This window comes from Cydia strobilella, chromosome 20 (assembly GCF_947568885.1).
Source record: "Cydia strobilella chromosome 20, ilCydStro3.1, whole genome shotgun sequence".
Classification (NCBI taxonomy): Eukaryota; Metazoa; Arthropoda; class Insecta; order Lepidoptera; family Tortricidae; genus Cydia; species Cydia strobilella.
Genome location: NC_086060.1, coordinates 3,904,091 through 3,918,910, shown reverse-complemented (window position 1 = coordinate 3,918,910; position 14,820 = coordinate 3,904,091). Strand labels below are relative to the sequence as shown.

General features: G+C 35.3%; 1 protein-coding gene across 1 annotated transcript in view; it reads left to right on the top strand.

Annotated features, from left to right (window-relative positions):
- LOC134750484 (ABC transporter G family member 20) overlaps positions 1-12,532 on the top strand; it is a 44,681-nt gene extending 32,149 nt beyond the window's left edge. The window contains exons 13-16 of the mRNA XM_063685659.1: positions 910-1,007; positions 3,419-3,586; positions 8,308-8,415; positions 12,204-12,532. Of these exons, the coding sequence (XP_063541729.1) occupies positions 910-1,007; positions 3,419-3,586; positions 8,308-8,415; positions 12,204-12,397 (568 nt within the window). The 3' untranslated portion in view covers positions 12,398-12,532. The remainder of the gene's footprint in view (positions 1-909; positions 1,008-3,418; positions 3,587-8,307; positions 8,416-12,203) is intronic.
- The last annotated feature ends 2,288 nt before the right edge of the window (positions 12,533-14,820 follow it).

Here is a 14,820-nt window from a genome sequence, read left to right as displayed (position 1 = left end):
TAAAACAAACGAAATAGAGCAAAATTAAGTTTTGTATGAAAAACTTAAATTCGCGGTTTTTTTTTACTATGGTATCTGAAGCTACATAAAATAATTACATACCTAGATATACCTTATCCTATTGTAAGTACAAAGTTTCAGAGCAATCTAGCTAGTCGTTTTAAAATGAGAGCGTAACCGTATGGAGAACCGAGCTTGCCGGGGACTCTTGAGAGTCACACGAATCCTTAGCTGCCGCCATACACTCGGTCTCATTTTAAAACGACAATCGGAACTGATATGAACATTCAAGTACCTAGGTAACATATATTTATGTCTGGAACTAGTTTTATTTGCTAGAAATTGAAATACAAAGAACCGAAATACCCGGTTACGGCGAATTTTTCCCCCATAATAAAAAAACGTTCTGTTTAGTAACAAAATAAAAAAGTATCCAACTAGGGAACAAATCAAATTATTCTATAAAATATTTTTTTGATTTGTTTTTTAAGTAGTCACACTACACTAGGTAAAAAATAAGTGCATTCCCGTTACCAAGGAGGTTTTGGGATTATACTGAGCAACTTTAACTATGGGATCTCCCACGAAATCACGAAAAAAAAATTGACTGTTTCATACATTTTGCTGGTCCATTTTCTATGGGACGGTAAAAATTTTTTTCGCGTTTTTGTAGTTGGTCCCATAGTAAAAGTTGCTCAGTATGATCCCAAAACCTCCCTGGCAACGGGAATGCACATATATTTTAGCCATCCTGATAAATTATAAACTGTAATATACGGTGGACTTGGTAACTTTTTCTGTAGTGCATGTTATCTATTACAGTTTATAATGTTAGTATGTCTCAGGACAGTTTAAATTCGATTATTTGAAAAAATAATTTGTAACATAAATATTTTTCTTTTTGTTTAGGATTGTTTTCTTCCTGGCTGTTGCCCTGACAACTAGCTCCATGTTGGCTGAACGGAACGAAGGCATTTTGGAGAGGTCTCTAGTGTCCGGAATTACAGGTAATTATTATTTTATTTTCAAATTGCATTTAATAAAATAATAAAATAGATATTAAGGTACCTCATAACCTCATAACTATAGTCCAAAATCTCTCAACAGCAGTCGAAAACTAACTCGAATATCATTTGAAGTTCTGTGGGGCTACCGCGAAAACCGAAATTCGCAAATTGCGGGGATCTTTCTCTTTTACTCGAATGAAGGCGTAATTAGAGTGACGGAGAAAAATGCCCGCAATTTGCGAATTTCGATTTTCGCGGTTATATAGCCCTGAGGCAACGTAGTTTCATACATCAATAAATACACCCCGAAAATACTAGAAATCGTTTTTCGCTCATGTCATCTCGATATGGGTATATTTGGTATCAGTGCGTTCAGCGCTCGTGCGCGAATATCCTCTATATAATGCTTAAAATAATTAACCAGATATATAAAAAAATAAGAAAAATACATCAAGTTGAAAAACAGTATAATTTTCTGTTACATTAAACTGCAACTTTTACATATATTTTTGAAATGGTCTTCACTTGCTTTCATTTTGGTACCCATGTTGCTAAAGTAAAAAAAAAACAATCCCCAAAAAGTTTGTACTGCCGGTTTTATGACGTCGCGTAACTACCCCCACCATTTTCGCGCTTATCATCTAGTATAAATGTGTTCAGGACATTATACTGAATGCATTGATACCATATTTACCCATATCCTAGATGACATGAATGAAAAGTAACCTAAAACCTGTTCCGCCGCCCTACTATACAGTGGTCCCTCCGTCGTTATAACCGAAATCCACTGTATACATTTTTTTTACGTCCAACTCAATTTCCATAAATATTTCCTAACTTGTTCTTTTTCGCGTCCCTAAAATAGCGTTTTGATGGAATAAAAATAGCATTAGGAAACTACTCCAACTTCTTGTTTCCGCTCGCTAAAGTCAAAGAAAATGGGGTCAGTATGGAAATATAATTATTTATTCGTTTTGTGTTCATTTTTACATTTTATTTTGCAAGACCTGTATCGGTTTGTTCCTTACATTAAATTAGTTTATGGGATGGAGCAAACTTGGATTACACGCATTTAGGACCAAAATGAAGATATTAAAATGATTTCCAGATTAATGGGAAATAATTATTTGATTTTTTTTTATTTGAATGACTTGTAAAAGTAATAGGAATAGCACTTTTACATTAGGATACTACTATTGTCCCATCTTGTAAAATATACCTCTCCATACATAGTTCAGGAGTTTTTAAAGAAAACAACATTCAACAACAAACAACTATTACCCACCTGAAATCTAGCGTAACCTTATGTAATTTAGTGCACGAGATTATGACCCTTATCAGTCGAAGGTTAGAAGCCAAAATAGCGTAAACATTCAGTGAATTTAAGTCACTCTTCTAAGTTAGAGTAGAAAGTAGTAACTATCAGGGGCATAGTTTTGAAGTTGTTGGAAGTAGTCGCTTGGAAAAGTTAATTTGTGGGGAGTTTCGTATATCTTTGCAGAAAAATGGAGGCTACAACGGATCTATTACTGGGCCGTTATAGTGAAACCTAGAATTATAACCGGTAAAAGTAGAAATTCTACCTTTAGTGGTTCATTTTGGAAGACAGGATTTTATTGAAGAATTACGTACCTAATCAAAACTACCTAAGTCCCTAAAGGAGATTCCGTCTAAGCTAAATTTGCATGGAACAGAACAAAGTGAGGGAGTGTCTTTAAAGACGTCATTATTTTATGGGTGTTTTGTATGGGTGTATTTGTTCTATGTATTTAAGTATTTATATATTATGTATATCGTTGTCTGAGTACCCGCAACACAAGCCCAACTTACCGCGGGACTTTGTCAATCTGTGTAAGAATGTCATATACTATTTATTTATTATTTTCATATAAATTTGACATTAATGAAGACATTGCTGCGCTTTGTCATTGCAAATGCCATGCAGAGTTAGCTTGGTCCGACTCTAGTCAATTTTTGCCGAAACTTTTGCTATTTGGAGCACGATTACCACTAACATATAAGAACATATGCATGGGTAGCATATAAGAACTTCTTGTAATATTTAATACCTTTTGTACCTATTAATACATGTATGCAATTGTGAAAGAATAAAGAATAAAGGTATGGTTCGGATTAAGACTACACAAGCATTACTGCTGCGGTATTGCAGCGCGATATTATTGCCGGCTGCATTGGTGCCGCAATTGTCAAAATCTTCCTGCCCCCGTGTGTACTTATTAACTATTACTACCACAATATCGTCATTGAAAATTGCACCTTATACACAGACACGGATATCCTAATTTCGCACGTGCGTGTCGATATTCTTGATCCTAACCCAACCCGGCTTGGGTTAGGTCTTACGTATTACTACCACAATATCGTCATTGAACATTGAACTCTATCCGCAGGCACGGAGATCTTATTCTCGCACGTGTGCATCCAGATGTTCATGATGATGACCCAGGCCGCCGTGGTGCTGTTCATTGGTTTCGTGTTCTTCGACCTCACCAACAACGGGCCTCTCGGCTGGATCATATTGTTGACGGTGCTTAATGGCTTCTGCGGGATGACTTTTGGTAAGTGCAACCTAAACTCAGGCAGGCGTGACTCCACGATTTCGTTGCGCCGCTACAAGTACTTACATGCGGCCGCCCCCAGTTCTGAGCTTCTGTGGTCTATAGTAATTGCCGCGCGGCGCGCACCACTACGGAACGGACGCCTGTTCGCCCATGCGCCGCCTAGCGGTCATATCTGTCGTAATAGACGCGTTTTGTTGGAGAGTGAAACTTCTGTACCTAGTACTATTATTTATTCTGTGACTCAGGACACTATTTCGTTCTAGAATAGAATAGAATAGAATATATTTATTTGCTTGAATACGTAACAATCAGATCTTATAAAATAGTTACACAGTATTCAGTCGACACAACATCAACATGCAAAATATTTACAAAATGGTACATTAAGGTACATTTACTAATTACTAACATGCAATAATTAAAACAATATCATAATAAAACAGTCAATGAAATTAAATTGAAAAAAAAGAGAGAATTATGGTACATTAGTCAACAATAAAATAAAATAAATTACATATGTCAAATAAAAATCGGCGTTTGTCATTTTAAATATTGTTTTAAATTTTAAATAATCCTTAACACTATAAAAGCAATGTTCATTTTATTTTAAATACGTTCTCTTTCAACATTCTCAGCTCTATAGGGAGGTTATTGAATATTACAACACACATATTAAAAGCATTTCTCCTATATACATCAGAGGTACAGGCTGGCTGGTATAGTAGATGTTGGTACTGAGCCCGGAGTTGTCTTGCGAACATTTCCTCGCGCTTTGTAAAGTACTATAGTAAAGTACTACTATACAGAGAAACACATATATCTTACATTTTACTTCCTTCCGACATCCGATATCGGATCGGACAATGTGAAAACTGGTAATATAAAATAGTAGATAATAAAATCTATGTAATAAATATAAAAAGGCAATGATACTTTCGAATAGACCCATTCTGAATGGAAGATAAATGTTCTCTTTTACGATCGTTATTCTAGAATATATTGCAATATTACGCCCTGAAAGCCTGCTATAGCGAGTCTTGATGGGCTGCAGTACTAAAATGCATATCGTCGGGTGAGAATACGTTTGGTCCATACGCCCGCCACTTACATTGGTTTGCAGGAGAGCGAAAAGAACCAAAACATACTTTTCGAAAAGTTTTACATTTAGGAAATATTGAACTTATTTATCATATTCATACAAATATTTATACAAATATTTTGAATATAGTGGTAATCATTAAATAAAAGCATTTTTATTATTGTCATATCCGTTTTTGATGAGTCAATGTACAATGTATGACATGACAAAAGTTTTGGATATGTAACACTTTTGTGACAATTGTCTATTATACTATAGTAAAATGCGGATATGGCACCTTTTTGAAATTTTTTTTTTCCAAAAACCGATTTTTTTGTTATTTTAGGAATAATTAAAAAACATCTCAAAAATGACACAAACGTATTCTCAGCCGACGATTTTTCCTTCTGAAATAAACGGAAATGTAACAAGAAAATTCTTGTGACACCTACAATTAAGCTATATCTGCTCGGCTCTGCAGCGAGAAAAAACTTTGAAACGAGATCTGAAGCACAGATAAACTATAATGTAAGCTACTTCACATTAACCTTTCATATGAAATACCATTACCATTACCATTTTATATGGTATATACCGGGTGTTTCCTGTAACAGGAGCAATAAATTAAACTGGAGGCTGTACGCTTCAAACTGACCAACATTTGTTTAGCTACTTTTTTAAATTATGAAATTTTTAGATTATACCTTTTTCATACTAATTAAATATTATTTTCAATGTACGCTGCCATCTGTGTGTTTGACGTTGCTTGTCACCCTTTAAACATAACAAATTTTGCAATACATTGCGTCTTAGAATAAACTTTAGAGTATAATGAAAATCAAAACACAAGTTATATTTAAAAGTTGCTGAACAAATGTTGGTCAGTTTGAGGAGTACAGCCTCCAGTTTAATTTAATTCTCCTGTTAAAGGAAACACCCGGTATATGTGTGTGGTCTGGTGGTCAAAAATTGTGGGTTTAAAAAGTACGAGGACAAAAGTGGTACTTACTAAAAGTCAATGTCGATAAAAATTGTACTTACGTACGTTACGTACCACATCACCGTTATGTTTTAAATGTAAATTTGTTTTTTGTTTTTCTGTTTTTGTTTTTGTTACTGAATTATTATTTGATTTAATTTTAAGAGGGCGCATACACCCAGGAAATAAGAAAGGAATAAAAATTTGCCGCGCCGCGCGATAATTGCGAAGGAAGATTTGACGATCGCGCGGGTTTAAGGGCTTTACTCAATAACTCTGAAAGTATACTTCTGATTAAAATTTTGCTGGTCAAATCCCTTGGCTATATCACCAGCTATTTTATACTAAAATAATACTGCTACTAGTATGGAGGGTAACGGTGTACAATTGAAAATAAATTAAAATTAGGCATGTTTTCGTGTTTTTTTCTTTAGCTAGCTTTAAACTTTTAAGGTTTTTCTTAGAGTCTGCCCTCGGAAATGTATAGTGTAGTTTCCGTGTGAATTCTTTCAATACATTTGCCCTTCATTAAGAGGTGAAAAAATTCAAAATAAAAACTGCAGTTTTGCAGGAGCCCCCCCCCCCCTTAATGATTGTCAAAATAACTAGTCAGTCACGATTAGAATTAATGAAAAGGGTTTGCAAATACTTCATGAAAAAGCTAACACTTAAGTAATAAGAATATTTGTGACGTTTTCAAGCAAAAGGTACCACATTGTCGCTTACCATAAGAACGAAAATTGCTTGTATCTTCATACGAAAAACCTGTCAGAGCGTCCTTATAGTTAGTTAGTTAGTTAGTCCTGTTAGTTTAGTTTTTTGCATGCCAGATGCTGGTAAAATATGTGTTACTTATGTATAATATGGTCTGACCACCTTTTGTACCATATTTCATGCATAATAAAGTTATTTTCTTCTTTTTTTTATGGTAAGCGACAATGTGGTACCTTTTGCTTGAAAACGACACATTTGTTTATTAAGATTTAGAAATTGCTTGCTATCGATATTAACACCAATAATTATTTATTTATTTCTTGAATGCCAACCAAACCATCAAACCGACCACCAAACCAAACCAAATTCGATATTTAATTAATCACTCGCACTGATATTGCTCCCGAAAAACCGGGATATGATTATTAAAAAGTGCGCCATCTTCTTTTAAATCTCTCGAAAAAGTACCTATCATTGCTACCTCAGTCTTTTCACTTTTTGCCCTCCTATTTCTGCCGCCGGCTTACCCGGTTTTTTCTTCATAATCAAGGCCTTTTTCCACTTGAAATGCTGTACTGTACTTTTATACAAAACAGCTGAAAGCGTATACAAAATACGCATCGCTTACGTCGTTTTGGTAAAGACTGAAATTTTGTAAAAATATAAGAAGCTAAAGTTTATTGTGCTCAGAAAATAGTGTTTTGTTTTTCTTTGATAAGATGTTTAAGAACAGACGTTGTAGAGATGAAAATTTGAAGAAACAAAGGAACTAACAATCTAATTGTGCTATTTTCAACCAAAAGGGTAACTTATTGTCGCTTGTCAGTAAGGCTTCAATTAGAAATCAACCTTATCAACAAGCGACAATGTTTAATGAGTTTAGTAATTTGGTTGAAAACGTCACAATTATGTACTTAACAAAATATGACATTTAGTTTTTAATAGTAGTATCGTTCGTGTTTGTGCAAACAAAATTCATTTGTCAATTGGTATAGCCCACATATGCCCAGGATTAGTTATTGGTCTAAACTCCTTGGGGTTATGAACTCTTTCTACTACTTATTTAAATGAGGAGTAGCGAGTACTTGCTTTTGTCGAAAACGGCCCAAGGGGTATAAAAGGGTTGGTTGCCGTTTTTTGTAAATTATTTGTGATAAACCAACAGATGGTTGGGCCAAATGTTGTCTGTTTTAATTTTGTTAAGTGTTTTTAATTTAAATTTATAATCATACGAACAGACGTCGCATTATAATAATGAATTAAATATTTTTCGTGTAGGCTGGGGTCTAAAATATCGGATTATTATTAGAAGTTTTGAAAGCTAGCCTTTTGTACTTTGTTTTCGAAAACCCACCCCCTGGGGGAGGCAAGGATAACGACACAGACCGAATACAGGGTTGAAGCGTGGATACTTACAGTAATTTTTTTCAAATATGATTTTAACCTCGTAAGTCCCGGCGTACATGTACAAGTGCAAATTAAGAGTTTGAAATATAAGAAAGTTCTAAATTCAAAAGCACAAATATTGGCCTGGGTCTTTCAAAATAATTTTCTCTAGCTAACATTTTCTTATAATCAAAATAAAATCCTTAGTCTATCCCATATATTCGTTCTTAGGTATAAAAAGATAAATCAATTAAGATTATAAATGAGAGACCTAATTCGTCCATTATTATGAAAATAGCCATTAAGGCTATTGACAAATTTCAGAGTGGCCCAATAATTCAATTTGTCGAACGTGTCGAACCTACTAATAAGTTTAATGAATTCATAATAAAATTGAAGTTAGTTAAATACAGAAGGGCCCAAAATACGTTGACAATTTTTTTTTACGAATATTTTTTACATGGACGTCTTTTACAAAATATTTGAATTAGGAACAGTTCTAAAAAAGAGAATTATTTAAATACGTATGTGTAGGTATATTAATTTGCATTATTGTTTTAGGTTTCTTCGTGTCCTGTCTCTGCGACACCGAGAGAACCGCAACGTTCATCGCTCTCGGGTCCTTCCTGCCCATGATGTTGCTATGCGGCATCGTCTGGCCTATTGAAGGTAAACAATCAATATTAATCATCATTATTACCATCCATTCATACTGAGAGAATCATCACGTTGCTATGCGGCATCCGGCATCGTCTGGCCTATTGAAGCTAAACCATCATTATTACCATCCATTAATACTGAGAGAACCGTCATGTTCATCGCCCTCGGAGCATTCTTGCCAATGATGTTGCTATGCGGCATCGTCTGGCCTATTGAAGGTAAACCAATAATATTTATCATCATTATTATCATCAATTATTAATACTGAGAGAACCGTCACGTTCATTCATGATGCTTTGCGGCATTGTCTGGCCTATTGAAGGCAAACCGTCAAAATTATTATCAGTTCCTATTTCCATTACTATTTATTATTATCTCTTTGATGCTGGAAAACCGCTGTATGTTTATACGATGTTGCAATGCGGCATCGTTTGGCACATGGCAATAATACGTAGAGAACCACCACGTTCATTGCTTTTGGGTCATTCCAGTCAATGATGCTGTTTGGCCGTTTGGCATATTACCCTCATCATATTTTTGAAGGTAAGTTCAATAGGGATGTATAACATTCCTTAAGACGCTGCGTACACCGTACCTACATAATATAAACGTTGTTATAAGGTTTTATTTTCTATGCCACCGTAATAACAAACAATAAAGTGGATTAGGTACCTAAAGAAACCCAACCACGAAAAACATTTAAATTTTTAACTAAAAGCTTAGCTTTCGAAATCACCGCTCAGTTTCTATTAATTTAGAAAAAATACGCTCTATCTCCACTCAATTGGATGTTTTCCTCTCTTTCTAGTGCATCTAAGTGCATCCATTAGTGAACTGTTGATTACTTTACACAATTTTCTTCGACGCACAGGGATTACAGGGAATAAAATGTTTCAAACCAAAGTTTAAAGGAAAATCAACTTTAGTAGTGCCTAATAAAGTTTATATTGCTATAACGTGGATGTGTTTTTATGGTTTTACTTGTAGAAGCTTTTAGTGTTGTTCGATTGGCAACAATTTGCACTATTTCTTACTTTAAGAGGATTACAAAGTTGAGTAAATACAGTTTAGCTCTGTGTGTGTGGATAAAATATGGCATTGGCATTTGTTAAGCCAGAACCTAGTTTAAATTTTATTCGATAGCGTGACTAGCGTTCGCGTTTGCGTTATGTTAATTTGTATGGGATTTTGAACAGCGCGCCAAGCGGGAAATTTTGGAAACTCAAAATCCCATACAAAATGACACTTAACACAAACGCGTAAGTCACGTCCGCTATCGAATGAAATTTACACTAGGGATACAGATGATAAGGTTAATATTTCGTTGGACATATGCATATAAGTAAACACTTAGAATTTTGGAAAATACTATTCACATAAATGTGACCTTTGATACTTGAATCGTAATAATAGGTTTGCACAGTTTTTGGCAAGTTTAAATTGGAATCAATTGGAATTTATATTATAAAAACTTTTTTTTTTCATGTTTAATTACTTTGTATCTGCAACGAATCGTATTTGTGATGATAGGAATATAATATATTTTTAATCGTATGTTAACAATTAATGTTCCCAAACAGTACTTACGCCCTAATAAAAAAATTATTGAAATAGTTAACAATTAAAAGGTTTTACGAGTATGTTGCTACAATCATAAAACCCGAACGACACTAAGGTCCGGTTGTACCTACGGTACATCAGTACATGCTCAACGTTACTCTGCTGCGGTGTGGATGAACGTTAGGTACAGTGTACAGTCGCCATCAGTTATATCGGAGCGGCCGAGGTGTTTACAATATCTGAACACGCACTCTAACGCCTTGACAATAGAGGCGTGTTCAGATATTTGTGAGCGCCTTGGCTGCTCCGATATATCTGATGGCGACTATACATCATAGTAGGTAGGTGTGCAACACGGTCAAATAAGATAACTAACCTAGTTATAGTATGAATTTTCTCAAATGATTTTTACGCTTAAGACCCTAATCTGTCCTAAACAAAAGCTATTGTTTCTTTTATGGGAGCGGTCGGCCATTGTGTCGGAGCGCGTGCCAGATTAGGATCTTAGGCGTAAAAATCATTTGAGAAAATTCATACTATAAGTAAGTAAGTAAATATTCTTAATTGCACCAAAATTATACATTTTACATACATGTAAAACTACAAAGAAATATTTAAAGAAAAATAGAACCAGGTAACAACAGGCGGTCTTATCGCTAAAAAGCGATCTCTTCCAGACAACCTTTGGGTAGCAGGAAATGTAGAACTCATACAAAAGTCAGCAGGTAGTGCAAAGAGCTAAATATGGAGACTATTAAACACAAACACACATACTACAATTACTACTTATACATATAAGTATTAAAACAAAACCTAACACACAAATAAATATACAATACAATATATATATACAAGCATATATAAAATGGCAACTTAAGGCAGAGATAGAAAGTATAGTTTTAGCTGATTTTTGAATATGGGGAAAGATAACCAGGTAAGTTACCTAATTTTAGCGGGTTGCACAGTGCTCAACGTTACTTTGCTGCGGTGTGGATGAACGTTTAGGTAGTAGAAGATTCATACTATACTTACTGCTGCACAGTCGACGTAGCTTCACAAACGTTAAGTGGCGTGGATGCACCTTAACATTATTTCACCCAATTCACCAATTTTGTATCTCTTGCAAACACGACATCAAAACCAATACTATAATGAAATGGACAAACTAAACCTCAACGGATGCCAATCTACGAAGTTATGGATGGTATAGAAAGGATGCCAATCTCTTATGGCAGAATTGTTGCAAAAGTGACCGCTTTCAGCTTTAAATAGTAGTTCCTTATCTCTCCGGTAGCGCTAGTTAGGCTCTGGGACATGAGTATAACATGAACCATATAAGGCAACAAATAACTCGACCAAATTAAGTAGGTTGTTTTTGGTAGTATTTCGGTGTATGGTGGCGCCGCCTAATTACTGTTTTTTGATGGACACTTTTCATACATAGAGATTTGGCTCCTTTATATAGTCTCCATGTACGAAGTGCTCGAAGCGGCCATCAATCTGTTACATTGACAACTCTGTGCCGCTATTTGTAATTGGTTTGATTGGTCTTGGTTTATTGGGCAAAGCGAGTGTGAGTATGTGGATATAGCCACAGATCATATAAATATAGCTTTGTGACTGACTTTAAGGTACTAGCTGCTGTCATATGCACAAAAGTACAATTACAACAGAATAAATGCATTTTATACTTCACGCGTCGAATATATGACATTTCCTCCAAGTCGCTTTTGGATAGGCTTAATTTCAAAAATAATTTAAGTAATATGTTTTTAGGGTTCCGTACCCAAAGGTTGGGTAAAAGGGTAAAAACGGGACCCTATTACTAAGACTCCTCTGTACGTCTGTACGTCTGTCCGTCTGTCCGTCTGTCTATCACCAGGCTGTAAATCATCAACCGCGATAGCTAGACAGTTTTCACAGACGATGTATTTCTGTTGCCGCTATACTACAAATACTAAAAAGTACGGAACCTTCAGGGGGCGAGTCCGACTCGCACTTGTCCGGTTTTTTTAAATCTTAATTTTTACACTTAGCTCTTAAGGCCTGTCATACAAAAAATGCCATATGAATTTGTAAAGGAAATATGGTTGCATTTTTTTTTGTTTTGAAATCGAACGGAACAAAAGAAATCCAACTGTTCCAATAGAAAACGGTTATAATTACGTTGAAGGATTAGTACTATGGATAGGACAGTGGGCCTTACGAGGATATTAATGGTTCAATTTTGTCCACAGCTCTCCACGAGTGCCTCCAATGGATCAGTTATGTGCTCCCCCTCACCAAGTCCACGGAATCCCTCCGCTCCATGCTGCAGCGCGGCTGGACCATAAACATGCCTATGGTGTATAACGGCTTCCTATCCACTGGAATATGGATCGCTCTGTACTTGATAGGCAGTATTCTTTTGATTAAGTTTAAGAAGGGTTAGTCAGTGCCCGGTTTTTTATATTTATTTATCACGGATTAGTTTATCTCCTAGATGGAACATCTGAAAACTGTTTTAAACGGGTTACTTACGTATTATTAACCTTTTGAACCTATTAAGTCATAAACAAATGATTTTTACGCCTAAAACCCTATTAAGTTAAACAAAAGCCATTTTTCCTTTTGAGGGAGAGGTGGGAATGGTGGGATTCCGTATCTGAGCGCGTGCCAAAGAAACAGTGTCGTTTAAATAGCGTCTGTATCGTGGTGGTTTTCAGGTTCAAATATATGTAATTATATACGCGCTCGCCTACATTCAGGTGGTCGATGGTCCTACATTACCAAAACATGTTTCATGTTCTTAAATTTGAACCTAAAAACCACCATGATACAGCCGCTTTTTAAACAACATTGTTGCTTTGGCACGCGCTCAGACACGGTAGCCCAACACAAAAGAAACTATGGCTTTTGTTTAACAGATTAGGGATTAGGGTGAAGATTCATACTATACACGCCAAGGTAAAAAGCGAGCAAATGTAAACCTTACTTGAGTGTATCAAGGTTACTTTGACAGCGTATGCCATAACACCTGTAGTTTGTCCTTGGCGCTGTGTGCACGACTAATAACAACGACTTTATGTATTACACTGATTTAAACTTTCACGATTTTTACTCATTATTTACTCATTATTTTACGCGATTAAGTCCTGTCGTTGTGAATAGGTAATAATGACTTTATGTATTCTTGGCGTTTAACAGGTTAAGTTGAATAAACGCTCGACATGTTTCTATCGATTTTTGAGGATTATTGACTGGATCAACGATTACATCGATCGAGCTAGCGACGTGTACTATTTCTAAAAATCGAATTAATAATACGTGAGCACCCCGCTATAAATAATTTTAATAAGTTCGAGGCAGTGGCGTAGCGTGAACCAATCTAGCAGTGGGCGAAAACTACATCTGCGAGGCCCTTTTCAATGTGTTTTCCCAAGTTAATAAAAAGGTTGGCTTTGCGAGGCCCCCCCCCTAATAAGTGCGAGGCCGTGGGCGAAGGCCCCATTCGCCCACGCCTAGCTACGCCACTGGATCGAGGCTTACCGGAGTTTTATAGAGATGGAACACAGCAGACGCATTATGGATTCCATCCACGTTATATCACGTGTCACTTTTGAACACCACGCGATTGAAAGAGGCAGTGACTGCCAGTGTCACGCTATGACGTAGACAAATACGATCATCATATCATCGTATAGGTACGAGTATGGCTCGAGACCATGGTTAACGTACAATTTGACACTGGGTTAACGGTTTAACCGGTTAACCCCGGGTTAGTGGGATGGTGAAAGTTGCGCTGTGTAATGCGGAGCCTAGTAGATCGGCAGTCTGTGTTATTTATTGACATTTTACTTAGTTATTTTGGTTATATGTATATGCCATTATGTTTCCAATAAACCCGTCCACGTGTAAAAGCTTAGAAGCTGTAATAATGTTATGTTTATATTTTGTGTATATTTCTTTTCCTACAATATTTAAGTTATTTTTTGTCTTGACACAATGAAAATAGCTTTAAGAGTATTTTAGAATATGTAGTTGTTTTTAATATCAAGAGCAATAGAGCTTTAATAAGTGAATCACACATAATAGAATAGACTGAATGAAACTATTATCATGACAAATTAAATGAAAATATTGTCAGCTTAAAAACTAATGGTGATAATGTGAAATAATTTGGCCTGTCTTAGAGGTCACTTCCATGCCCCTATATTTTATAGTTAGTTAGTCGTACAAATTTAACGTAATTTCGTAAAAAAATGTCACTAAGTGCCATTATTTCGTAAACAGTAAACGCAAAAAAAAAAAATATATATATATAAAATAATTAAAAATTATATAATTTTATTTATAAAATTTGGCCAGTCGTCATTTGTAACATCACATTTCATTTTGATGTATTTAAATATCTGACATTTATAATTTATGAAATATTTGTTTTATTTTTTATTTGGTGAATGTAACTCGCGAAACCGTAAGTGTCATTCAATTTTGCAGCGTCATCTAGCTCTTAAAATCCCTTGTACCGCTTTTAGTTTGTACAGTTGAGTTCACAAATATGTATGCATATCTTATTGCTATGGATTAAGGTGAAGAAATGTATTGTAGAAATGTATATATATATTAGAAACTCGATTGTGAATCCTTTGTGTATCGCGTAATGACGCGATATGGATTTTACTATTAGTCGGCCATATTTTTTAATTGTTAACCGCATTCTCATTCTCATGCAATAAACTAAGTTCAAACAGAGTTCAAACGTAGTGAAGACGTGCATTTGTTACTGATGAGGCGTCGAGAAGTTTCCAATATTTTGAAACATGGCAAAAAATCGGAAGCTAAGCAAATTTTGTATGGAAACTGAAATTTTCC